This window comes from Pseudorasbora parva, chromosome 5, assembly GCF_024679245.1.
Source record: "Pseudorasbora parva isolate DD20220531a chromosome 5, ASM2467924v1, whole genome shotgun sequence".
NCBI lineage: Eukaryota > Metazoa > Chordata > Actinopteri > Cypriniformes > Gobionidae > Pseudorasbora > Pseudorasbora parva.
Window position 1 is genome coordinate 5,096,217 of NC_090176.1, and position 26,983 is coordinate 5,123,199.

Consider the following 26,983-nt stretch of genomic DNA (forward strand, 5'->3'; position numbering starts at 1 on the left):
GATGTACCTGCAGTGGGGCAGCAAGGCGGCGCACAGGGGCCCAACCCCGAAGACATATTGTCCCAGAGTGGGGACCGAGTGTGTTATGTAACACTTACCTGTCTCCAGAGTTCCCATGAAGGAATAGCAGGAGACAAGTGAGTAAGCATTGTGTCCTCTAACCACTGACTCCTGCTTACTGGTGATAGAAGAGGGGGATGAGAGTGGCAAGGCATAGTGTCACTCACTATCAACTGACCCCTCTTGTGACCCAGAGATTGAAGAAACTGCTCTTTTATTGAGAATTTGGGTACCGCTGACCATGAGGCCAGTGGCGGAACAGAAAATTGACCCAATTTGATTCTCCACATGGCCCTCCTCTGGGAGAAGAAGTGGTGCATTCACTGTCTCATGACAAACAGAGGGCCTGGCGGGGGCTGGGACAGGCCTCGGCAACAAGTAGGCAGGGGGTGGAAGCAGCAATTGGGGGTAGTCATCTTCCCGCAGTGGGTACATGACTCATCCACGAACACTACATCAGTGTGCTTATGGCCCAGACCCGTTAGGGCAGTGATTGTGACTGTCAGGTAGGGCCAGGAAATGACCGCATCCAGAAACACAAGGGTGGAATTCCATCTTTAAAAAGACACGTCACACCCATATTTGCTCTTTCAGTAGAAAATGCTCTTTTAAGTGCTGAAGCGCACGGGGGAAACAGGTACCCACACAATGGGTGCTGTTGCTCTTTCAGGAAAGAGGCCTTGGATGGTTCATTGCTTGGATGGCACTGCTGAACATGCTGTCACACCAACAATCTTTGAAGAACTATTCCCTCGTACCGAATGAACGATGATTAATGATCTCAGGCGAGATCCCGTTACAACATGCTTCAGTCCAATAAGGGTGCTTTCACACTAGCCCTTTTGGTGCGCATCTGGGTTCGATTGACGTCAGAGTTCAGTTTGTTTGGAAAATGTGAACGCGGTCTTCCGAAATTCGGGTGCGCACCCGCAAACTGTACCAGAGTCCACATAAAGAGGTGGGGTTCGGTTCATGTGAACTCTGGTACGGTTTACTGCTGATGTGAATGCAATTCGTACTAAACCGCGGAAGTGAACCGCTATTAATGACATATGATTTGATAAAAATGTATGTTTTGTCAATCAATCAATGAACTTTATATAGGGCTTTTACAATGACGATTGTTTCAAAGCAGCTTCACAGTGTTAAACAGGACAATATTGCAAAGAAAATTTGATTTGCCTGTACAGTCGTTCTGGAGAAAACAGGGATGTTATCAGCTCATTTTAATTGGGGTTTAAAATAAGCTGTGTTTTGTTTTGTGTTGTTTTTTGTTTTGTAAGCTGTTTTGTGTGTGTTTCACTCATTTACCTGACGAGCGTCACTGTCAGTTACCGCAAGCAGAGAGCTGTAGATCTAATTTCTGCTCGTCTTCTGAGTTCTTGAGAGCATTTGCAGAGCATTCGCGGCAGATAGAAGCAAGTATCAATATGTAATGAGGCTTTAGCAACAAAACCAACAGTTCAAAAACAAAAATATAAAAGTGACGGGAGCAACGCTGTGCATTTCAGCGCCTTCATGCTTGCTGTCGTTACTAAGCAACCGGGTAAACAGCTGCTGCTTTGATGATGCAAACAAACCCCGGTTCAGACCCAAATAATATAATATGAACACAGTCCAATCAAACTCGGGTTCAGTCCAGGCAATCAAACCAAGTGTGAAAGCACCCTAAGTGTTCATCTTGAAATATTACTAACAATATCAAAGTTATTCTTATGATTACTCAGTAAATCAGTAAAGATTTCACAGCATAAAGATTTGTGAAGCAAGAGTTGAAGGTGGACAATTGTACAATTATACTACAATACATTGACCTGCTATAAAGGTCTAAACTATCAATCAGATGACAGAAGGCATGTAGTAGATTGTGTATATTTCGATCATGTTGATCATTTAGAGTTCTTCGATTCAATTTGTGTTCAGTAGGCTTTATAGAGCTAAGCATAGTATTGTTAAAAAGAGTGTCTATATTACAGTTGAGTAAAGATTCAAACAATCTGCTGTAATTTGAATAGTGTTACACAAAAGGTTTATCCATTTAAACCCAATTTATGAGGTACAAGGAAAACATTTCGACAATATTGCTTACCACTCTGCAATGCTCTTGTGTGATCTTATCACAGACGTTTCGATATCAATGGGATGGTAACGCATTCCCCGCAGTTCTAGAGTCTCATCCAGAGATCCAACCACGTACAAGGCATCATGCCTCTCTGGAATAATATTCAAAACATAATTGATTTATTGGATGACACAACTGATTGTTCTTTCTATCATTACAGATATGAGTACACAGCAAAAGTGAATTAAAACTAAATACAAAATTCATCTATTAACTTGTCAGGGTGTCCAATTTTATTGAGAGTCATTCTAAAGAGAAAAGGTACACTGGTGTGTTTGTGTGTTTGTTTGTTTTTTTATCTCATGCATACAGTACCTCCACTGGCATCTGTGAGTTCTGTGCGCCGCAGGAAGCCGAGGTATCCGGTGCGAGCCCAGACCGTCTGCGTGTCACCGAAGCTCAGTCTGGTGCTAAAGTGGTCAGCGTGCAATGCCTCCTCACCATAAACCGTATAGTATCCTGTGGCATTATGGGGGCTGCTCACCCAGATCTGTTTTTTTTTTTTTATACAGTCCCATAAAACTCAGTACACACAACAATACATAATATAGAGATAATATAACAGGCTCTTTTGATGACATTTTCTGCAATATTTGAAACTCACTTCTCCCAGATGAGAATCTCCTAGAGGTCCTTTGGTCTCTGTGTTGGCGATTATAACCTTCACCCCAGGCAGTATCTGTGTTGAGAAATATGATAACGATATATATATATATATAGGGATAAGGATTTTAGATAAGGGTTTTAGTGAGTTTGACAAGGGCCAAATTGTGACGGCTAGACGACTGGGTCAGAGCATCTCCAAAACTGCAGCTCTTGTGGGCTGTACCCGGTCTGCAGTGGTCAGTATCTATCAAAAGTGCTCCAAGGAAGGAACAGTGGAGAACCGGCCACAGGGTCATGGGCGGCCAAGGCTCATTGATGCACGTGGGGAGTGAAGGCTGGCCCGTGGGGTCCGATCAAACAGACGAGCTACTGGAGCTCAAAATGATGAAGAAGTTAATGCTGGTTCTGATAGAAAGGTGTCAGAATACACAGAGTGTCTCAGTTTGTTGCATATGGGGCGGCATAGCTGCAGACCAGTCGGGGTGCCCATGCTGACCCCTGACCCCGCCGAAAGCACCAACAGGAATGGAAGAAGGTGGCCTGATCTGATGAACGTTTTCTTTTACATCACATGGACATTACAGGACTTAAAAGATCTGCTGCTAACATCTTGGTGCCAGATACCACAGCACACCTTCATGGGTCTAGTGGAGTCCATACCTCAACAGGTCAGGGTTGTTTTTTGCAGCAAAACGGGGACAGACACAATATTAGTTATAATATTATGCCTGATCGGTGTATATGTCAACTTATATCAACCCTAACTCTAACAGCAAACCCTAGGCAGAAGAATAGCTGAGACACAAAGGTTGGGTAGGGTAGCATTAGAAGACCTCACTACAACAAAGCCCAGGGGTGTCAGCTGGCCCAGGGAGAGATCCATGCAGAGGTAGTATGTTGGAGTAGGACAGTTGGGCTAAGTGGGACAGTGCAGTGGCCTCCAAGATCACCTTTGAAAGTCAGAACTAGCTAGACTCAAGTTTCTGATCCAGTCAGTCTATGATGTCCTTCCAAGATCACCTAATTTGTTTTGCTGGGGGTCTAGTATCACATTCCAAGGACGTCACTCAAGCCAAATTTGATCTTGACATGGAACTGTTCTAAGCAAGTTGTAACTCACTGTCCCCTGGGAAGGCCAGATGGAGGAGGCCCATGTGAGTAAAAGGGGGAAATATCTTAAGATGGTAGAGGGATGTAGGAGACCGGATGGAGGAGGCCCATGAGAGTAAAAGGGGGAAATATCTTAAGATGGTAGAGGGATGTAGGAAACCGGATGGAGGAGGCCCATGAAAGTAAAAGGGGGAAACATCTTAAGATGGTAGAGGGATGTAGGAAACCGGATATAGGAGGCCCATGAGCGTAAAAGGGGGAAATATCTTGAGATGGTAGAGGGATGTTGGAAACCGGATGGAGGAGGCCCATGAGCGTAAAAGGGGGAAACATCTTAAGATGGTAGAGGGATGTTGGAAACCGGATGGAGGAGGCCATTGAGAGTAAAAGGGGGAAACATCTTAAGATGGTAGAGGGATGTAGGAGACCGGATGGAGGAGGCCCATGAGAGTAAAAGGGGGAAACATCTTAAGATGGTAGAGGGATGTAGGAGACCGGATGGAGGAGGCCCATGAGAGTAAAAGGGGGAAACATCTTAAGATGGTAGAGGGATGTAGGAGACCGGATGGAGGAGGCCCATGAGAGTAAAAGGGGGAAACATCTTAAGATGGTAGAGGGATGTAGGAGACCGGATGGAGGAGGCCCATGAGAGTAAAAGGGGGAAACATCTTAAGATGGTAGAGGGATGTAGGAGACCGGATGGAGGAGGCCCATGAGAGTAAAAGGGGGAAACATCTTAAGATGGTAGAGGGATGTTGGAAACTGAATGGAGGAGGCCCATGAGAGTAAAAAACGATGGTATGGGATGTAGGAGACATGGTTCTAAGGCATGTTGAGTTTGGCATCAGAAGGATGCAGAATGGGAAAGTCACCAAGAACAGTCAAAGCTGCAGAAAAAGTGTTGAGGTGGCTGTGGATTAAGAAGAGTGAGCCATGGTGAGGGTCGCCCGAGTGAAGGTGATCGGAAACATCCCATGACCCCGGGTTCATCACTGATGATGTGTCCAAGGAGCACCAGTTTGTGTATTTTACAAAACTAATGAGTTAGTTGACATGTTACTTACAGTTAGTATAATGTCTAAAGTGGACCATCGAAATGAAGTGTAGTGGGGGAAAAAATCGTATTCCAATAAATATGAAGTAGCACGGTTATTTTTGATATTGATGATAATAATAATAATTGAGCATCAAATTAGCATATTAGAATGATGTCTGAAGGATCATGTGACACTGAAGACTGGCATAATAATCACAGGAATAAATAGCATTTTATATCAATATTATTTTTAGAAATATTATAAGAATATTTCTCACCTTCCCAGATTCCATCAGTGGCAGACTGTGTGGTGAGCCTCTCTCGACTAATCGAACTCTGAGCAATGGGGAAAAAAGAGAGTGAGCGAGAAAGATCAATAATCATCATAATCTATAATTACATTCCCTTACACCTTAACCCACCCTTAAACCTTCCCATACCACCAAACCTGCCCTAATCTTACCAGTATCTACCTCAATAGCAGCGCAATTGTTGTACAATACAACATCAACATAATAAGAACATTGAACCTAACGATTATTATTTTTATTGTGAGTATATAGTAGTTAAAGACTCCTAATATAAAGTGGGACCAATTGGGATAAATTACGAGTCTCATTTTAATCAAACTTATTTACATATGGTTAATAACTAACAGCACATTAGTTGGCACTGGTGTATAAGCATCAGGAGAAGCAGAAGTGTTTGTTGTAGCACCTGTCATGCCGCAGGGCCCTCATGTCTAGATATACAGTGGTGGGATCCGGCCCAGACGTGCCCTAGAAACAAACAACAAACCGTTCACTGCAAAGCATCAGACACATCTGTAATACATCTGCCACCAGAGTCTGTGCTCCACCTTCAGGCTCGAACACGTTCCGGCAGTGGCGTAATATGCGAGGACACATAGGAACTTCTCAGAAAGATTAACAGGCAAAGTGTGTAATTTCTTAATATGCAGAGACAACTATAAGCCAAGTTAAACTGGTTTGACCAGCTACACACAGAAACACTTTTGTCTTGTTTCTAGTCCAAATCCTAATCTGCCAGTGGAGTAGGCAAAATAATCTTAAAACAACATCATTTTTTTTTACCCCACTGGCAGATTATTGTGCTTATTTTAAGCAAAAACTCTCTTAATTTTTAGTAATTTTTTCCCAAAACAAGACAATCACTTTTACTTGTCTAGTAAATGTTTCTTAATGTAAGAATTTTTAGATATTTAAACTAGAAACAAGACAAAAATACTAAGTAAGAAAATCATTTTTGGCAGTGTTGATGGGAAATGCTTGTGCAACCTGTTGGAAAACAGGCAACGTATTTTCAACAAACTTTAGAAATTACGCACTTTACCTTCATAACATACTGTAAGTAAGAGAAGTCTGTCATGATTTTTTTAAGTGGATAGTTCACCATAAAATGTAAATTCAGTCATAATTTTAGGCCTGTTCACACTAAAGAGGATAACTATAACTATAAAGATTGAATAATCAGTCTAATACTATGAGAATAGGGAATGCCACACCACACGTTTAATGACACAAATCAAGAAAAATGACACAGAAGAAAGATAGTCTCTTTCTTTTTTTACTGCTGATGAACATTAATAAAATTGGCATCCAAATCAGCCAATCAGAATCAGTTACCCAACTTTTAAGAGCTTGAACATTTAAAGTGTGTGTTCTCTGTGTGTGAGCTTATAATAAACAGAATGATATTGTCCGCTGGTGTGGATGCTGATATAGTTATTGTTCAGGCCTTTACGTGCCCTCGTGACATTACTAACCTTTTCTTCATGAATGTTAGTAACCAAACAGATGTATGGAGGTCAATGTGAACTGAAATGGATTGGTTACCAACATTCTCCGAAATATATTCTATTATGTTCCACAGACCATAAATGTATGGAACTACATGAGGACATTTATTTTTGGGTGGACTATCCCTTAAAAAAAATACAGTGAGGAAATTAAGTATTTCAACACCCTGCTATTTTGCATGTTCTCCCACTTAGAATTCGTGGAGGGGTCTGAAATTGTCATCGTAGGTGCATGGCCACTGTGAGAGACGCAATCTTAAAAAAAAGATTATATTATTTACAGCTGCAAATAATTATTTGAACACCTGTATTTGAAAATCAATGTAAATATTTGGTACAGTAGCCTTTGTTTTCCATTACAGAGGTCAAACGTTTCCTGTAGTTTTTCAGCAGGTTTGCACACACTGCAGGAGGGATTTTGGCCCACTCCTCCACACAGATCTTCTCTAGATCAGTCAGGTTTCTGGCCTGTCACTGAGAAACACGGAGCTTGAGCTCCCTCCAAAGATTCTCTATTGGGTTTAGGTCTGGAGACTGGCTAGGCCACGCCAGAACCTTGATATGCTTCTTACATAGCCACTCTTTGGTTATCCTGGCTGTGCTTCGGGTCATTGTCATGTTGGAAGACCCAGCCTCAAACCATCTTCAATGCTCTAACTGAGGTTGTTCCCAAAATCTCACTATACATGGCCCCGGTCATCCTCTCCTTAATACAGTGCAGTCGCCCTGTCCCATGTGCAGAAAAACACCCCAAAGCATGATGCTGCCACCCCCATGCTTCACAGTAGGGATAGTGTTCTTGGGATAGTACTCATCATTCTTCTTCCTCCAAAAACGTTTAGTGGAATTATGACCAAAAAGTTCTATTTTGGTCTCATCTGACCTCGACTTTCTCCCATGACTCCTCTGGATCATCCAAATGGTCATAGACGGGCCTGGACATGTGCTGGTTTAAGCAGGGGAACCTTCCGTGCCATGCATGATTTCAAACCATGACGTCTTAGTGTTTTACCAACAGTAACCTTGGAAACGGTTGTCCCAGCTTTTTTCATGTCATTGACCAGCTCCTCCTGTGTAGTTCTGGGCTGATTTCTCACCTTTCTTAGGATCATTGAGACCCCACGAGGTGAGATCTTGCATGGATCCCCAGCCCGAGGGAGACTGACAGTCATGTTTAGCTTCTTCCATTTTCTAATGATTGCTCCAACAATGGACCATTTTTCACTAAGCTGCTTGGCAATTTTCCCGTAGCCCTTTCCAGCCTTGTGGAGGTGTATAATTTTGTCTCTAGTGTATTTGGACAGCTCTTTGGTCTTGGCCATGTTAGTAGTTGGATTCTTACTGATTGTATGGGGTGGACAGGTGTCTTTATGCAGCTAACAAACTCAAACAGGAGCATCTAATGTAGAATAATAAATGGAGTGGAGGTGGACATTTTAAAGGCAGACTAAAAGGTATCGGAGGGTCAGAGTTCTAGCTGATAGACAGGTGTTCAAATACTTAGTTGCAGCTGTATCATACAAATAAAGAGTTAAAAAATCATATATTGTGATTTCTGGATTTTTTTCTCCAGATTATGTCTCATACAGTGGCCATGCACCTACGATGACAATTTCAGACCCCACTATGATTTCTAAGTGGGAGAACTTGTAAAGTAAATAGCAGGGTGTTCAAATAATTATTTTCCTCACTGTATATATATAAATTCTCTCAGATACATCAGACACTTAAAAATATTCCCTTAGCTCTCGTAAAACATCATACTCTTACTGTAAACCATTATAGGGTGGAATGAGGCATTACAGTATACAATAGTCATGGTCATGAATGTAACCACTGTACTGCAAACACAGCTCCTATAGAAGCAGTCCTACTCCATATGCACGGCGGCAAGCATTGCTTTGGCACAGCCTACAGTAGACATACAGTACGTGCAGAGCCAAGCACAACAGCTGTGAAGAGGCAGAGCGGCGTATGAATACATCTGACACTGATGCCACAAACACACACTGTGTGGACAGGTGCTGGATTTTACACCTGGGGCAAAGGGTCTGATCGAAACACCTCAATTCAGGAATTAAGAGGTGTGTGCCAATACTGTCCATATCCTCCTGGGAGCCAGGAATAGACTTTCAGATTGTCCTCTGAGGTGGACATTATATTTTAGTACATTTCTCCACCATACATACTTTTCTGTAAAGAGCACTATCAAGGCTTTTCAGAGATACCAAATGTCTGGAGGACAACTCCTTAGTCTTTAAAAATATATTCCTTTGAAATATTAGATATTATTATGACATAATTTAGCTTATTATTACTGCAATTATTAAACTTTTTTCATTACATGTTGCCCCAAGAACACATTAATATGCAAATTAGATACATTGTATTGAATGGGAAAACCCTTTTATGGCCATTTTACCCATATATTGCATTAAGTAAAATGGTATATCAATTAACACCGTTATATATTTCATAACATAGTTGAGAATCATTTTTTACAAAGTTTGGTAAAAAAAAAAACATAAAAGTTTTATTGGTGATTGGAATTTTTTTAAATTTCATGTCAATTTGTTTCTTATCATCTAAATAATGTAATGGCGAAAAATACTAAATAATACATTTATAAAAATACATTTCTCAGGATGGTATAATGTAATGATCAAAATAGTATCTATTAATCATATTAATACTTAATAGATATTAATCTAAAGTGGTCCCAAAAGAATATAGACATTTCATTAAAAAACTTGAGTTTGTAAAAAAAGATGGTTGGACGACTTGATGTGTGTGTTAAAATAACATAATATTTATATTTAATATATACTTAATTTTCTGAAATAAAAACACAGCAACAATGCTGGCGCAAATAATGGTTACTCAGACTCAAAGCATTATGCCATGCACACACACACACACACACACACACACACACACACACACACACACACACACACACACACACACACACACACACACACACACACAGACACACACACAAACACACACACACACACACACACACACACAGACACACACACAGACAGATACACAGACAGATACACAGACAGACATAAAGACAGATAGACAGACAGAAAGACAGACAGACAGACAGATAGACAGACAGACAGACAGACAGACAGACAGACAGAAAGAAAGACAGATAGACAGACAGACAGACAGAAAGATAGACAGACAGACAGACAGACAGATAGACAGACAGAAAGACAGATAGACAGACAGAAAGATAGACAGACAGACAGACAGACAGACAGACAGACAGAAAGATAGACAGACAGATATACAGACAGACAGACATAAAGACAGACAGACAGACAGACAGACATAAAGACAGACAGACAGACATAAAGACAGACAGACAGACATAAAGACAGACAGACAGACAGACAGACAGACAGAAAGATAGACAGACAGACAGACAGAGAGACAGAAAGATAGACAGACAGACATACACACACACACAGACAGACATACAGACAGAAAAACAGACAGACAGAAAAACAGACAGAAAGATAGACAGACACACACACACACACACACACACACACACACACACACACACACAGAGACATACAGACAGACAAACAGAAAAAAAGACAGATAGACAGACAGACATAAAGACAGACAGACACACACACACACACACACACACACAGACAGACAGACTTAAAGACAGACATAAAGACAGACAGACAGACAGACAGACACACACACACACACACACACACACACACACACACACACACACACACACACACACACACACACACACACACACACACACACACACACACACACAGACAGATGAAAGCAGAGCCAGCACAAGCGTCCTGGAAGCCCCTCTCTCCCCCCTGTGCTCCCCATCGGGCTCACAGTACCTGCTCTGCCAGCTTGCCCAGCCTGTTGGGCTGACGAGAGCGCACGGGGCAGCAGACAAACACAGGCGCACATTTAATACACAAACAGATACATATACAGATACACACAGGCAACCGGGCCAGTCAAACTGAACATCTGAAAACAATAACCACAGATAGAGGTCTATTCACACCAGGAGTGATGCCGCTCACTAATCATGTTTTACACCAAAACTACTCACACCAAGCACAACCTGAACAAAAGCGCAAATGTGTGTGTTGTGTTCAATGCATAACAAAAATGTAATGAATGTGCCATCAACAGCTCGACATATATCTCAGAGTATTCTGGACACAAGACAACACACACACAAAACACTGGCTTTGTTGTAGAGCAAACTTTCACATGTGGAGTGAAGAGATTTACAGGAATGCACTATTTTGTTTAAAGGGTTAGTTCAGCCCAAACTGTAACCCCTGTCCTGAACTCCTCTCCCTCCTGTGGTTGGCCAGCCGTCAGACCTCCGCTCATCTTCACACACAGATGAAGATATTAGTGTTGAAATCCGATGGCTCAGAAAGGCCTTCATTGACACCAATGTCATTTCCTCTCTCAAGACCCATAAAGGCACTAAAGACGTCGTTACAAAGCCCATCTCACTACAGCGGCTCTACAATCATTTATGAAGACACCAGAAGAGTTTAGGTGCGCAAAAAACACTAAATAACGACTTATATAGTGATGGCCGATTTCAAAACAAAGCTTCGAACCGTTATGAGTCAGTGAATCGATTCATGATTCGGATCGTGAGTCAAACTGCTGAAATCACGAGACATTGGCGATCCGAATCATGAATCGATTCACTGACTCATAACGGTTTGAAGCTTTGTTTTGAAATCGGCCATCACTATATAAGTCGTTATTTAGTTTTTAACGCACCTAAACTCTTCAGGTGTCTTCATAAATGATTGTAGAGCCGCTGTAGTGAGATGGGCTTTGTAACGACGTCTTTAGTGCCTTTATGGGTCTTGAGAGAGGAAATGACATTGGTGTCAATGAAGGCCTTTCTGAGCCATCGGATTTCAACACTAATATCTTCATCTGTGTGTGAAGATGAGCGGAGGTCTGACGGCTGGCCAACCACAGGAGGGAGAGGAGTTCAGGACAGGGGTTACAGTTTGGGCTGAACTAACCCTTTAATATTACTCACACTCGGTGTGAACAGGTCTTCTCAAAGCGCACATCAGGGTTTCTGTCTTCATAAGAACGGCTGCATTGGTCCCTCACCTGAAGGCAGATGGCCACGTTGACCCTGCAGCCGAAGGTGGTGCTGACGGCGCGCATCGAGAGCCCCAGGTCTTTGAAGATCTTGGAGAAGGACTGAGTGAGAGCGATTCGAGGACGCTCCTCGGCCACCACCATACAGGTCCGTACACACGACAAATTCACGCCCCGCAACTACACACACACACAGATGCCACAAATCAAACACACTGCAACTATATTTATCCCCTTTACAAAACTAGTGTAAGCTACACTGCAAAAAATGCTCTTCTTACTCAGTATTTTTGTCTTGTTTCTAGTCTAAATATCTAAAAATTCTTACATTAAGAAACATTTACTAGACAAGCAAAAGGAATTGTCTTGTTTTGGGAAAAATAACTCAAAATGAAGAGAGTTTTTGCTTAAAATAAGATAAATAATCTGCCAATGGGGTGAGAGAAATAATCTTGTTTTCTGTTTGAATTAAGATTATTTCTCTCACCCCATTGGCAGATTATTGATCTTATTTTAACCACTTCAGCTCTGCAGCACATTTTGCATTTTTTTGAGAATTAGGAATATCTGAATTTAAAAGAGCGCCCTACCCACATACATTGGAGTAAATTGATAAAAATGGTCTCATTTTACAGAAAAAAATCTAAATTTTAACACAGTGGTTGAATATTGCATATATTATATTGTTTCTATTCACAATATTATGATAAACATAGATAAAAAATAAATATTTTGATTTATTTTTAATTAATTTGTTATTTAAAAATCTTTATTTTTTTTATCATTTTGAGATCCAAGCTTTTTGGAAGTTTCTGTTGATTCTATAAATTGGCACTAAACAGGGGAAAAAAGAATTTTCTTGATATCTCCTTGCAAATAAAAGTTATTGAGATTTATCTGACCAAAGTGTCTAACAACTCCTACTCGTCTTCATTGACATCAACTGGCCACTAGGAAATTGAAAAGAAAGCTCCGCCTCTTCAACTTTGTAAAGGGAGATCTCGGGCTCTGATTGGTCTAGAATCATGATCCGCATGTCTATAAAGAGCTGAGGCTCTCAGCTTTTCTGTAGCATGATGCAATATGTGATGACATCATCAAAAATCGTGGTAATAAGAGTATTTGTCTGCATCACATGTTTTGATCTGGACATCGGTGACATTTTACAGTGTCATTTGGCCATACTTGCTCACAGACATGTAAAAATAGTCTCATTTTGAAGCAAACATGTGATCCGAACAGGAATATGACTCATGTGTTTGTTTGTTCAAAGGAGTCATTTCCATCTTTGTGATTCTTTTAATAATAAATTTACTGTAAATGATTGGATCGGTGAAATTAACTGCTCAGCAATATTCCTGAGGCCGATAGCTTTCATTTGATATATGACTTGTGTATTTTAGGTGTGTTTGTGTGATAAAAATATGAAATTGTATATTATTTGCATGATTTTCTCAAGGGGTGGTCGTTGCGGGGGGGGGGGGGGGGGGGTCGAATTCAGACCGTATTATTTTCTTCTATGTAATATAAATGCAGAAGTTATTGGGTTATTAAGAAAGCTGAGGTTCTAATCTTTCAAATGATACCGTATATGTCTAGTTTTGTGGTGCGCGAGTTATAGATTTTTTTTAAAGATTATGATGATGCAATTTTGGACCCACCGGTGGGTCCAAGAGGGGGTGCAGAGCTGAAGTGGTTAAGCAAAAACTCTCTTCATTTTCAGTTATTTTCCCCCATAAAAAGACAATAATTTGTACTTGTCTTGTAAATGTTTCTTAATGTACAGAAAATAATTTTTTGCAGTGCAGCTTTTTGTCCACAAACTTTCACCGATCAGCGGTAAACGTGACGAGTGTGTAAGTGTGAGACTGACCCGCAGAGCTTCAGTCTGGGAGCCCAGGCCTTTGGTACACATCTCCATCACCGAATACGAACAGAACGTCACTCGCACTTTATGCTGACTGACCGCAGACAGCCACAGAGACGCATTGGTCTCCAGCTCCAGAGGAGGAACCAGAATGGACTGATGGCCTGAGTACACACTGCAAACACAAACAGCATTTACATTACCGGAACCATCAATCAGTCAATCAAGGCTTAGTTACAGAGCTCATTTAAACACAACCAAGGTTGACCAAAGTGCTGTACAAGGTATAACAGAAAACAAAGTAAAACAAGAAAATAAGAGAGTAAAAGAACAAGAACAGGCACACAAATAAACCATCAACAATAAAGAAGGAGAGCCAAGATAGCATACTAAGCAGTGTTAAAAGCCAATAAATGTCTTGAAATAAGATTTAAACGTATTAAGGGAACGAGTGACCCTAATAAAGGGAGGAAGACTATTCCAAAGTTTGGGTCCAGCGGTAGCGAAAGCACGATCGCCGCGATTTTTAAGTCTAACTCTAGGTACACAGCAAAAAGAGAGTTTTTAGATATTTAGACTAGAAATAAGACAAAAATACTAAGTAAGAAGAGCATTTTTTGCAGTGTACTGTCAGTAGGCCACGATCTTCAGACTCAAGAGATATACGGAGCTAACAGATCCGTAAGACAGCGCGGTGCTAGGTCATTGAGGGCTTTATAAACAAATAACATTCGACATTATTCGTCTCATACGCCGTCTCTCACCTGCAGAGACACCAGAGGGCGAAGCCCAGGCCACAGTAGGGGTCCAGGCAGATGGCGATCTGTCGAGACGGGTACAGCTCACACTGCAGCTTAATGGAGCGACACAAGGCACTGGTGGCAGCATGGGACATCTGCGACAAACACACGCGGTTAGAAATGCCTCTTTCAGACCAACGGGGATGATCTCGGGTTAGGAAGGTTCACCTTGACGCCAGCCAGGATTCCTGTGGTAGACACACTGAAGTCCAGGTAGGCGAGCGTCTCTGGGGTGGGAGGTTTGTAGATCTGAGGAATCCTCTTTCTCGGGAGATCATCTGAAAGGGAACCAACAAACCTCTTTTAATGAGGACCTGTTGTGCCTCTTTACTTTCTTTAGTGTTGCTGTTTGAGCATGAAAGCGTCCCTCCAGCGGGAGGTCTGCAAAAAAAAGCTCTTCTTACTCAGTATTTTTGTCTTGTTTCTAGTCTAAATATCTAAAAATTCTTACATTAGAAACATTTACTAGACAAACAAAAGTAATTGTCTTGTTTTGTGAAGAATAACTCAAAATGAAGAGAGTTTTTGCTTAAAATAAGATAAAAAATTTGCCAATGGGGTGAGAGAAATAATCTTAATTCAAACAGAAAACAAGATTATTTCTCTCACCCCATTGGCAGATTATTGATCTTATTTTAAGCAAAAACTCTCTTCATTTTGAGTTATTCTTCACAAAACAAGACAATAACTTTTGCTTGTCAAGTAAATACTTCTTGTTTTAAGAACTTTTAGATGTTTGGACTAAAACAAGACAAAAATACTGAGTAAGAAGAGCATTTTTGCAGTGTATCTATATCAGTGTCAGTGCTTCTGAACCCCTGAGACGCCTCCATTGCAGTCTCGAGTTTTATTCCAGGAATGAACACGTCACAATATTCCTCATTATAATAATTCATACCCAGAATAAAGGGGCGGAGCCTGGTGAGTTAGTAGTGTTGAAACCGGGGGACGTTCAAGCTCAAACCGGTCCGCAATGTTTCGCTGCGGTTTCTGCGTTGAACGTCACGTTTCCTGGAATCGGTGAGCAACGGGGTTTGAGATGCGTTTTCTCTGGTTTAGTGTGTGTGTCAACATCAGCCCAATCAGCAGAAACATGTCTATAAAACATGCGGTGTAAAAGAGGCAGCTCGAGCAATGTGTCTAAGTAAAGTTCTTTAGAAATGTGTCCGCTGCAGCTCGGTATAGCAACTATTGAAGATATTAGAAGAATAAAATGCGAGGCATATGTTGGATCACGATAATTAGAAACCACAGTTTCCACAAATCCCTTCACTCTCTTATTCTGGACAGTAAGGGCGGTGACTGTAACATGAAGCGTGTTTTGGAGTATTAAACACGTATTTATACAGATTTCACGAAAATTCTTCAAAAACAACCCAAAGAATGGCCTTCTCAGCTGCCATAGTTGCAACTCCTGCGTCCTCAGAACAGGGCGTTCAACGCAGCACCGTTTACGTTTAAAAAACGTTTTGTCAGGGCTGAACGCAGGACTTGACCAATCACAACACACCGATCCAGCCGACCAATCAGAGCTCACTGTGCTTTTTAGAGCATGAGGGGCTTCACAGAGACAGGAACCGTGGTGCAGAGGTGCAGGTAAATCTTTATTACATGTCAGCTAACTCTCATTAGAGTATTTGTAGACTGTCTGATTAATATTTACTAAAACTTTATTTTATCGGTCCCCCAGCAGACATTCTACTGACTACAAGTAACTTGGCAACTACAATTCAACTTATTCTACTAACCCGAACCCGAACCTGAACCCGAACCCTAACACCTAACCATAACCTACCAGTCTACTGACAGAATACTAATACTCTAATGAGAGTTAGTTGACATGTAGTTGCCAAGTTATGTATAGTTTAAAGTGGACTATCGGAAAAAGTGCAGCCGAGATGCGTTTCCCAAAAGCGTTGTTAGCCAACTATGGTCACAAGTTATCAACATAGTTCAACGAGTCTGCATTTAGAAGCAGAGTTTCTTGTTTGCATGACATGTGGACTCAATAAATCCTTATCTTAAGCAAAATAAGCAAGCTGACATATTTGAATACATACACATGTCATTTACCTATGTTTTTTAGTCGGTCAAGAGAATTAAAGAGTGTGCGTACGGGCTCTAGAACGAGCCTATGAGTGAATCTGGAAATAAAGCAAAATAACTGAGAAAATTAGAGTTACTTCTCAGGTGCCATGTACATCGTTTATAGCATGAATTTGATCTCAAAATAATGAATTAAAAACAGTTATTGCTCCACCAGCGTGACATTAACCAATGTAGTTAAGCAGTGAGTTACGAGAAAACGAGAAAACGAGTCGTTGTACAAGAAACGCACCCTAGAGTGTTACTGACAGACCGAGAAGAGACGAGCTGCAACGATGGAGAATATGGGCAATTAATCAACATAAAAGCAGGAAAACCTGCTCTAGTAGAGCCAGACTACAGCAAGACTGTGTAAAAGGGCCTAATATGGGCTCTTTAATACATCTTTACAAACGGTGGCAATTCTACAGTAGTGTAAGTGATGCCTTTACCTGTGTCCAGGATCAACGGCCAGGCTTTAATGTCCACAGCAGCCGCTGCGTCTTTGGATTTCAGTAGTTTCATTATTGCTTGTGTTGTCAGAATACAAACGGACTTACTGACCTGTCAAACACACACAACGGGAGAGAACAGGTACAGTCACACCATACTGATCAACCAAACACACAGAACACAGGAGATAACAAGACTCCTAATACGACTCAAGAAATATTAATAATAATATTCAATAGAGCATTCATCTACAGTGGTCAAAAAATTATATAGAGATTAAAGATTTTGTAAGAAAACGTTTTGAGAAAAGTTTAGGCATCATCTGTTTGCAGTATCACTTAATTTAATTTAATTTAATAAAAACACTTCATGAGTAAGGTTCAATTTGATACATTAGGTATATTTTTACTGCATTTATTATTCTAGGTTAGTGTTAATGTATAAAGATGAATAAATATATTAATTAATTAATTATTAATGAACAATAGTATGAGACATTTATGTTAATTTATTATATATATATATATATATATATATATATATATATATATATATATATATATATATATATATATATATATAAAAATGTTTGTATATGTTATGTTTATAGAAAATCTAGAATTTTATAATTATATTATTTATATCTATAATTGTATATACATCTAGAATTATATTATGTTTGTAATACAGATTAAAAAGAATAATGCATTTGAATCAATTAAATAAAAACATTGAAAATGATTAAAAATACATTAAAAAAAGATTATTAAATTAATAAATGTTGTAAATAAAATAAAAAATTATAATACTTGATGAATGAACTAATATAAAGGGGATAGTTCACCCAAAAATGAATATTCTGTCATCATTTCCTCACCCGTGTTGTTTTAAGCCCATGTGAGTTTCTTTCCTCTGCTGAACACAAAAGGAGATATTTGGAAAAATGTTTGTAACAAAACAGAGAGAGCACCCATTGACTACCATAGTATTTTCCCCCTACACTGCTGGTTTGAAATTATTAATTTGAGTTGATACAAAGAAGGAAATCGGTTTAATAAATAGAAACTCAAAATATTATTGTATCTGAACAGCATAAAAAATTTGATAAATCATGAAAACAGCACAATTTGGCTGCGTCATCACAAATAAAACACAATTACCCAATATGCTTACAGAATCTTTTAATAATATTTGCAAAATATTATACAAAAGGTTGTAAAAGGTTTTAATGAACTCAAAATTTTAAGGCAACCAGGTAACTTATTTTGTAAATATTTTCTACAGTGTACTATGGTAGTGAATGGTTGTTCTCTTTGCTTTTTTACAAATATTCTTCAAAAATATCTTCTTTTGTGTTCAGCAGAAGAAAGAAACTCATACAGGAACAACTTCAGGGTGAGTAAATTATTACATTATTTTCATTTTTGGGTGAACTATCCCTTTAACAAAATGACTGATATTGCTAAAGTGTTAAATCAAACACAAAGAGGCTCAGGTCACCTCAACAATCATCTTGACGGTGGGCAGGGTTGTGGTTAAGTTCTGTGGGTGCGGAGGCCTGACGGTGACGGGAACGCAGCCGGCGTACAGACAGCCGTAGAAAGTGGCGATCAGATCGATACCTGACACACACACACACACACACACACACACACACACACACACACACACACACACACACACACACACACACACACACACACAGAAATGAAGTCCTGAGAGCCTGTGTCAGACCACAGTCATATAAGGCTGTTTTCACACTTGGCTCCTCTTTAAAAGAACCGAACTCAGACTCCTTTAAGTGGACCAAGTGAAAGAGGATCCGGTTCTCTTCACATTCACACAGTCCCTGAAAGAGGACTCAGATCCTTTTTGGTCCCCTTCAGTAGGAATGTGGTCTCAGACCCCTTTGTGTTCAGACTGTTGCTTTCTGGATCTAGCCCAGTTCAGTGTTTGATGGCTGACCCTATGGCCTTCAACTTTTGTTTGTTCCTCAGTAACCAAGATATTGTTTGTAAAGATTATTATTCTTTTTTATGACACTGCTACAAATTCTGTTGAATAAAGTAGTTCATCTTTTTACACAAAAACCTTTTTTGCAATACTACATATTCTTGCACTAGCTATTTCACACATGCACCTTTGTAGCTAACATTTATAGTTTTCCTCGATTTATGTTTATTTTATTGCAGAAGGCAATGAGAACATCAGCATACAAAAAACAAAAACACACAAAATGCAACACATTAAAATAATAAAAGAAAGATACAAATTAAATACACTGCTTAAATGTTCCAGGTAAAGTACAGGTCTGCCTAAAAGCTGCATTTAATAAGATATGGAATAATCACGAAAATATAAAAAACAAAACTGCATATTCTTCACTATATGACACTGCACTGATTCTTATATTAGGCTATAATGCAGATGTTTACACTCACTTAAGACAAAACCACCTGTTTATGGGAAACGCATGTTTTTGACACGTTAAAATAAATGCAATAAGATTCGCTAAAGATTGAAAAGGTTAAAATTTCAATAAACAAGCGTATGTTGTGAACAAATAATTTGTTGTATGAAGGCACCTGATGACCAAACTACATTGTAATTCGCGAACAGAAAAATCAAAGCGGTGTGTGTTCAGAATGCGTGTTTTTAGCGAACCGTACCATAAGATGAGATCGAACTGTACCCAGACCAGCTCCCGTGATGGTCTGGGCTCGGTTCGCTTTAAATCGGTCTGAGATCGTTAGGAGTGTTCACATATGGGCCAAAAATCACGCGAACCGTGCTCAGACCCCTAAAAAAAGGACCATGTGTGAAAACACCCTTATCGCCCTCTCTCACCTGGAGGATAAACGAGTGCTACATGGTCTCCAGTGTTGAGTCGGCCTCTCTCCATCAGCGCTACGGCCACGCGCTCCGCACGCTTGTGCAGCTGAACACAGGACGCTGTGTTGGCCACGGTGCCCTGAACACACACACACACACACACAGTGAGATCGCGGTGGATAATATCCTCAGAGACAGCAGAGAGACGATGGCGTACCTTGGCGTTGAGCAGCAGAAACAGAGGGTGATCTGGAGTGGCCTGAGCCCTCCACTGCAGAACGTCCTGCAGATACAGGAACTACAAGAGAACACACATCCACATTACACGTCAGCATCACACCCACACCACATGCCCTTCTTCTTGCAGATTATACTGTATAATATCATTGGAATAAAAGGGGACTTAAAGGTGTCATGAACTGGCTTTTTACATTTTTTATACTGTTATCATAACTAATAAGTAATAGGCTATTTTCTACACTGGTTTTGAGGCTCTCTCCTGAACGCTGGGTTTTGATGGGCGTGTCACTGGAGACTTGGAAGTAAACGCCCCGGGACATCGGGCTTTGCGAGCCCTGGGAGTCTGATCTCGAATCGCAATGAACCAACAAATAAAGGATTCTCCAGCCTGTGACAACAAGCTAATATATGTTCTGTTAGACATGTCACTTACACACAATCAATACGGTCTGTAACAATGCAATACTATCACATATAAAAACATATTTTACTCACGTAAGTGTGTTGCACCATTCCTGTCGGATCCAATATAGAAGCACAGCAGTGTGTTTTAATCTCAATGTCTGCGAATCCAGTGTCGACATGTGTCTTGTTTATAAACTATTATCTTGCTATCTTCAGCGTGTTTATTGCTCGTTTAGCTCCTCGAGTCGGTGGGCGGGGCTACAGAAGCAGGCAGTGGGCGGGGCTACAGAAGCAGGTGGTGGGTGGGGCCACAGAAGCAGGCAGTGGGCGGGGCTATATAAGCAGGTGTTGGGCGGGGCTACAGAAGCAGGCGGTGGGCGGGGCTATATAAGCAGGCGTTGCGCGGGGCTATAGAAGCAGGCGGTGGGCGGGGCTATATAAGCAGGTGTTGGGCGGGGTTACAGAAGCAGGCGGTGGGCGGGGCTATAGAAGCAGGCGGTGGACGGGGCTATATAAGCAGGTGTTGGGCGGGGCTACAGAAGCAGGCGGTGGGCGGGGCTATATAAGCAGGCGTTGGACGGGGCTACAGAAGCTGCCGTACACATTTATCTGTAGAGGCGGCGTTTCCCCTTCTAATACGTCATTGATTTGAGAGCCTCGTTTTCTGGGCCAGGTGTCTATAAAAGCTTTTCTTTTACTAACAAGGAAGTTTTCAGCTCTGAAACTTACATGATATTCTTATATTGCCATGACCTTATGACCTTTTATATATCAAAGGCTCAAGGGAAAGTTGATTTCTCAATTCATCACCCCTTTAAGTGTAAGATTTAAAGGATTGGTTCACTTCAAAATGAACATTTCCTGATATTTTACTCACCCCCATCTCATCCAAGATGTTCTTGTCTTTCTTTCCTCAGTCGAAAATAAATTAATTTTTTTATGGGTTTGGAACGACATGAGGGGGATGAATTAATGACAGAATTTACATTTTTTTGGTGAACTAACCCTTTAAGTATTTTCTTTTGAAGTGTCACAACGCAACTCGAAAATTGTTTCAGAGTTAAACAAAACCAATGAATTGCTTTGTAATTGTACTTAAAACACACTCAAACATACATGTGCACACAAACTCTCTCTCTCACAGACACACACACCCCAACAGATCGACGTGAACACACACATCCACGCACTGTGCGTGAGCACACACACACACCCGCACTGCGTCCGCATATACATCATCCTCATTCACTATTCCCTGTGTTGATATTATAGATAGACTGTTGATATGCAGTAGATTAACTGTAATGCCTAATCTGACCAGCAGAGGGAACTATCTAGGTAGGACGATGGGATAGGAGGGCAGAGACAGGAAGAGCAGAGGCAGGATGTTTTGCTGATGATGTTGGTTCGTTAATTAAAGTTTGAGCACAAGCTCAGTGTGAATTAAAACCTCAATCTTTAAACTCTCATCTTTAAGACACGAATAACACATTCTCTACTTTAGTTCATTAATACAACTTAAAGGAGTGAATGAAAACGAGTGCGTGAAGTTGGATAGCTGTTGTGTGTACATCGGCTGTACACTCGATTGCGGTGCACCGTGAGACTAAATGACTGCACTCGAACATGTCCACTATGGTGTCGGACAACACTACTAATGGCCGTCCCTTCAAATAATACCCTATTTCAGGGTATAGGGGGTCGATTTCAGATTCAGCCCCTGTCGTGGAGACTGAGCAGCCCAACATCTCGACTGAGACAGAGCAGTCTGTCAGGTGTGTGTGCCCGCCCGCTGATCTGTTTATGACTTGTGTAGGTGAGTTTGTGCGCACATGTATGTTTGAGTGTGTTTTAAGTACAATTACAAAGCAATTCATTGGTTTTGTTTAACTCTGAAACAATTTTCGAGTTGCGTTGTGGTAAAAATAGCAACGGGTAACGCCAGCTGATTGAGGAGTGCAACCATTCTACGTCATCAACCTAGAACGCAAACAAAATGGCGCCACCCATGGTCCAAATATAAAATCGATTTTTTAAATACCATTGATCTTTCATGGGTTATTTCAGTAAGATACGTTATGTTAAGCCATACAAGTCTTAACACCAGGGCATCCCTTTAAAAGCACTGTAGAGTGCATTAGTTGGGTTTGACGAGGCTGGAGATGTGCTGTACCTGATCGTGGTCCTCCAGCTGTGATACGTCTCTCCCACAGGCCTGTGCAATTCTCTTTCCTGCCACTAGGTTCCCCACGATCATGGAAGCAGGACCCACCTCTGGAACAACAGAGACAGCGGGTCACATGACGTGTGTAAGTGTGCGTTCACACTTGTCATGTTTGGTTCGATTAAAACGAACCCTGGTGCGGTTGCTCGGTTAGTGCGGTTCATTTGAACATATGTGAACGCTGCCATCCGAACCCTGGTGCGCACCAAACAAGCGGACCGAGAGCGCTAAAACGATGGGTCTTGGTCCGCTTCCAAACGAACTCTGGTGCGGTTTGATTGATATATGACCCCAACACGGACCAAAGACATGTAAACGGACCAAAAACCGGACGTAATGTCACAAGATGCGATGCTACAATCAGCGGATTTGACGACGCGGAAAGATCGGTGTATCCAAAATGAGTAACGTTAACGTTAGAGGGCAAACGTGGAGCAACGAGAAGGTAAAGTGCCTCATCAATATTTGGTCAGACAAGCGTGTCTCGAAAATGCTAGAAAATACGCACAAAAAGCAAACCTGGTCCTTCTCAACAGAGGACCTGTTGCCCATTAGTCGGAACAGACGACGGAACGGCCGTCGCTTTGCAGCAGATCTTCGTTTCTGCATATTGGAGGAAATCCTGCGGCTGTTTTGAATGTTTTTATGAGCTCTTTGTGAGTTCTCATCTGGTAAAAATAATGCCATATGTACACGAATATAAACTGATGGCGTTCGGTCCAGCACACAGCATTGCTTTGAATGTTCGGTACACTGCAAAAATGCTCTTCTTCCTCAGTATTTTTGTCTTGTTTTAGTCCAAACATCTAAAAACTCTTAAAACAAGAAGTATTTACTAGACAAGCAAAAGTTATTGTCTTGTTTGGGGGGAAAATAACTCAAAATGAAGAGAGTTTTTGCTTAAAATAAGATCAATAATCTGCCAATGGGGTGAGAGAAATAATCTTAATTCAAACAGAAAACAAGATTATTTCTCTCACCCCATTGGCAGATTATTGATCTTATTTTAAGCAAAAACTCTCTTCATTTTGAGTTATTTTTCCCCAAAACAATACAATGATTTGTACTTGTCTAGTAAATGTTTCTTAATGTAAGATTTTTTAGAAAGTTTGACTAGAAACAAGACAAAAATACTAAGTTATCATTTTATTTTCAACGAAACAAGAAAAATTACCTTATGTCGTTTTACTTATCTAGTAAATACTTCTTGATTTAAGAATTGTTAGATATTCAGACTAGAAACAAGATGAAAATACTGAGTAAGAAGAGCATTTTTTGCAGTGTTAAGGGTCACAGCGGACAGAAGACGCGCCCGCACCGGAGCCGGACCGGAGCGGAGCCGGACTCACCTGTGCCGGGCTGCTTCTGCCTGGGCTTGGGCAGGTTGGTGACACAGGTGTGTGGGCACATGAGCACGTTGCAGGGGTGCAGGGCTCCCTCCAGGAAGCGCTGTTTGGTCTCGGAGATGTGGATGCCGCCCAGAGGAGCTTTGGGGAGTGTGTTCGCCGGAACCAGAGCCAGACAGTACACTCCCACCTGATGGATGCTGTCGATGGCCTGAGACACACACAGACCACACACGTGGGTGTGTGTTGTGGACATTACACGAAACAACTCTGGACACACACACTAAGTCTTTATTATCACTGTCCTACACACTTTAGGATAACAGTTCAGTCATCAAAACTATGAAACAACACAAACAGAAATATGGGTAATGCAGAAGGCAAAAATAACTTCACAAGTGCATCCTGGGACTTACTTTGTGTGTACAGTTTACAGTATAAATGATTAAAATGCAACATGAAATACAGGGGTGTTATTTTTCATTATTATATTTCTATATTTTCTGACGTGAAGTTTGACCCATATGGAAATACACTCAAAATACATTTTTTCCATGTTTTATTTCATGTCCAGAATTAACACTCACCAAGCTGTGAGCGTGTGTGTGTGTGAGTGTGTGTGTGTGTGTGTGTGTGTGTGTGTGTGTGTGTGTGTGTGTGTGTGTGTGTTATGGGTTGGTTTTAGGCAAAGTAGGGGAATAGAAATTACGGTTTGTACAATTTAAACCATTAAGCCTATGGAATGTCCTAAAAATTCACAAAAAACAAACGTGTGTGTGTGTGTGTGTGTGTGTGTGTGTGTGTGTGTGTGTGTGTGTGTGTGTGTGTGTGTGTGTGTGTGTGTGTGTGTGTGTGTGTGTGTGTGTGTGTGTGTGTGATTACCTGTAGCACTCGGCTCATCCACTGGAAGCTGTCCTCCTCTGAAGCATCTGGTCTCTGTTCTGCCACCACAACAATGCGTTCATCGTGCAGCACCGACACCGAGAAAACCGCGATCCTGACAGCACACAAAACACGTCTCAGTCTGAGCAGAGATACACACTCATCTCAGGCAAGAGATAACTCTAGAAAATGTATCCTCTACCCTGTCATTTCAAAATAACTTTAGCCACAGATCTATGTTTTTCTTGTAAATGTAATTTTGTTAAGTTATAATAATCTCCAGTGTTGTGTCACTCCTCATGGGTTTGAGAAAGCTTTGTTTAGCTGTAGATCCGGTCAGAGGGTTATCCTGTACCTTCCTCTGTACACAAACTTCATGGGCTCCACCGCCAGCGCTGTGGCCACCACGTCATCTGCGTTATGCCTCCGCCCACTCACCACCATCAGTCCATCCATCTTCCCCACCACAAACACCAGATTATCCTACAACACAAGGCACAACCCGTCCAAAGAGATGAGCCCGGCATGTTGATTAAAGGAGACGTGAGAGGGGTGTGTGTGAACGCACCGGCCCGATGAAGCCCAGCAGAGACGTGCGTGTGAAGGGCCGCTCACTGATGGCCACTCCTGATGAGCTGACGGGGATGGTCTGAAAGCAAACACAACAACAACAGGTCTGCTCAACTCTTCTTCTTCATCAGCTTTAATTTAACAATAAGTCACACACTAGTATTATACCTGTTTCTATTTCCACCACTACTATTACTACTCCTGATATAATTACTATCACTACTTCTACTACTAATACTATTACTCTTACTATTATTACTACCACTACTACTATTTGTATTACTATTACTAATATTACTACTACTACTATTAATACTACTCTTACTATAATTCACGAGTTCCCACTTACATCAAATTAAATAGAGTAAAGATTATGCGTATTTGGCGTGCTGTCCAGGGGAGGGCTCCGGGCTCGGATTTTTTGCCCGAACCCAGAGTATCCCCCCCCCGTGATAAAGATACTCTAGAACTAGACTGTAATGTTTTATGGATTGTGATGGCATCTGATGAGAGTTTATTAAATTTAAGTGAGGAGATGGGGTGGTGGAGGGATGCTAAAATAAAAATGGTCAACGAGAGGAGGTAAATCTGTAGTATAAGTACACCTCTTATCGTTGATTAGATTGATTAGCTTACGATGCTCCACTTGTGTTTAATTAGGTTTAATTATCTGACGTGCTCCCCTTGTTAATTCGGTTTGATTAGCTGACGGCTCCGTTGTTTAATTATCTGTTAGTGCTCCTCCCGAAATTAGTTAATAAAACTTCACTTATTACCACTACTACTACTATTTTTTACTAAATTGTGATTAGATTTCCGCCCCAAATCATTTAGCCCATTATTGATTGAATTTTGAAGGCCAACTCTAGGTGTTTAAAAACCCTTGGAGCGTTTGTTTCTCCACGCTCACCTCAAAGACGTTCTTGGTCATTCCTGGCAGACCATAGTAGGAGATCCCTGTGCTGCTGGAGCTCACGCAGATCTCTCCCACCTCATCCATTCGACACAGGTACGGCGTGCCCTCCACCCGGATCACACACACCAGCGCTGCACACACAGACATACCAGGGAATATACAGCAATCCTAAAGTTAAATTTACTACTTTTTAATACCTTTTTTACTACCTTCAGAATATTTTTTAAAACCATCACGACACTGAATTGCAAGTGTTAATCAGCGACCTTTCTATTATTTACACAGATTTTGACATATATAACATACAAAAAAATAATAGATTTAGAATCGACAGCAGGAGGAAATAAGTTATCATTCAGACACAGTAAAATACATCTCAACATTCACAAAGGTTGGTTAAGGAGAAGCATTAATGCATACACATCTGATTTCAATTAATAATTGGTAATTCAG

General features: G+C 40.9%; 1 protein-coding gene across 6 annotated transcripts in view; it reads right to left on the bottom strand.

Annotated features, from left to right (window-relative positions):
- dip2a (disco-interacting protein 2 homolog A) overlaps positions 1–26,983 on the bottom strand; it is a 204,780-nt gene that overhangs the window by 4,043 nt on the left and 173,754 nt on the right. For 4 of the 6 annotated variants that reach the window (XM_067443083.1, XM_067443082.1, XM_067443080.1 and 1 more), the window contains 20 exons: positions 26,525–26,661; positions 25,613–25,693; positions 25,400–25,527; positions 25,045–25,159; positions 24,166–24,373; positions 22,766–22,866; positions 20,165–20,245; positions 19,963–20,086; positions 18,616–18,737; positions 17,115–17,226; positions 14,746–14,855; positions 14,542–14,672; positions 13,784–13,952; positions 11,920–12,090; positions 10,653–10,682; positions 5,652–5,713; positions 5,213–5,270; positions 2,787–2,861; positions 2,498–2,672; positions 2,150–2,273 (listed from right to left, as the gene is read on the bottom strand). In XM_067443083.1, coding sequence (XP_067299184.1) covers positions 2,150–2,273; positions 2,498–2,672; positions 2,787–2,861; positions 5,213–5,270; positions 5,652–5,713; positions 10,653–10,682; positions 11,920–12,090; positions 13,784–13,952; positions 14,542–14,672; positions 14,746–14,855; positions 17,115–17,226; positions 18,616–18,737; positions 19,963–20,086; positions 20,165–20,245; positions 22,766–22,866; positions 24,166–24,373; positions 25,045–25,159; positions 25,400–25,527; positions 25,613–25,693; positions 26,525–26,661 — 2,314 coding nt within the window. The remainder of the gene's footprint in view (positions 1–2,149; positions 2,274–2,497; positions 2,673–2,786; positions 2,862–5,212; positions 5,271–5,651; positions 5,714–10,652; positions 10,683–11,919; positions 12,091–13,783; positions 13,953–14,541; positions 14,673–14,745; positions 14,856–17,114; positions 17,227–18,615; positions 18,738–19,962; positions 20,087–20,164; positions 20,246–22,765; positions 22,867–24,165; positions 24,374–25,044; positions 25,160–25,399; positions 25,528–25,612; positions 25,694–26,524; positions 26,662–26,983) is intronic. The other 2 variants (XM_067443085.1, XM_067443081.1) reach the window with 1 other exon arrangement.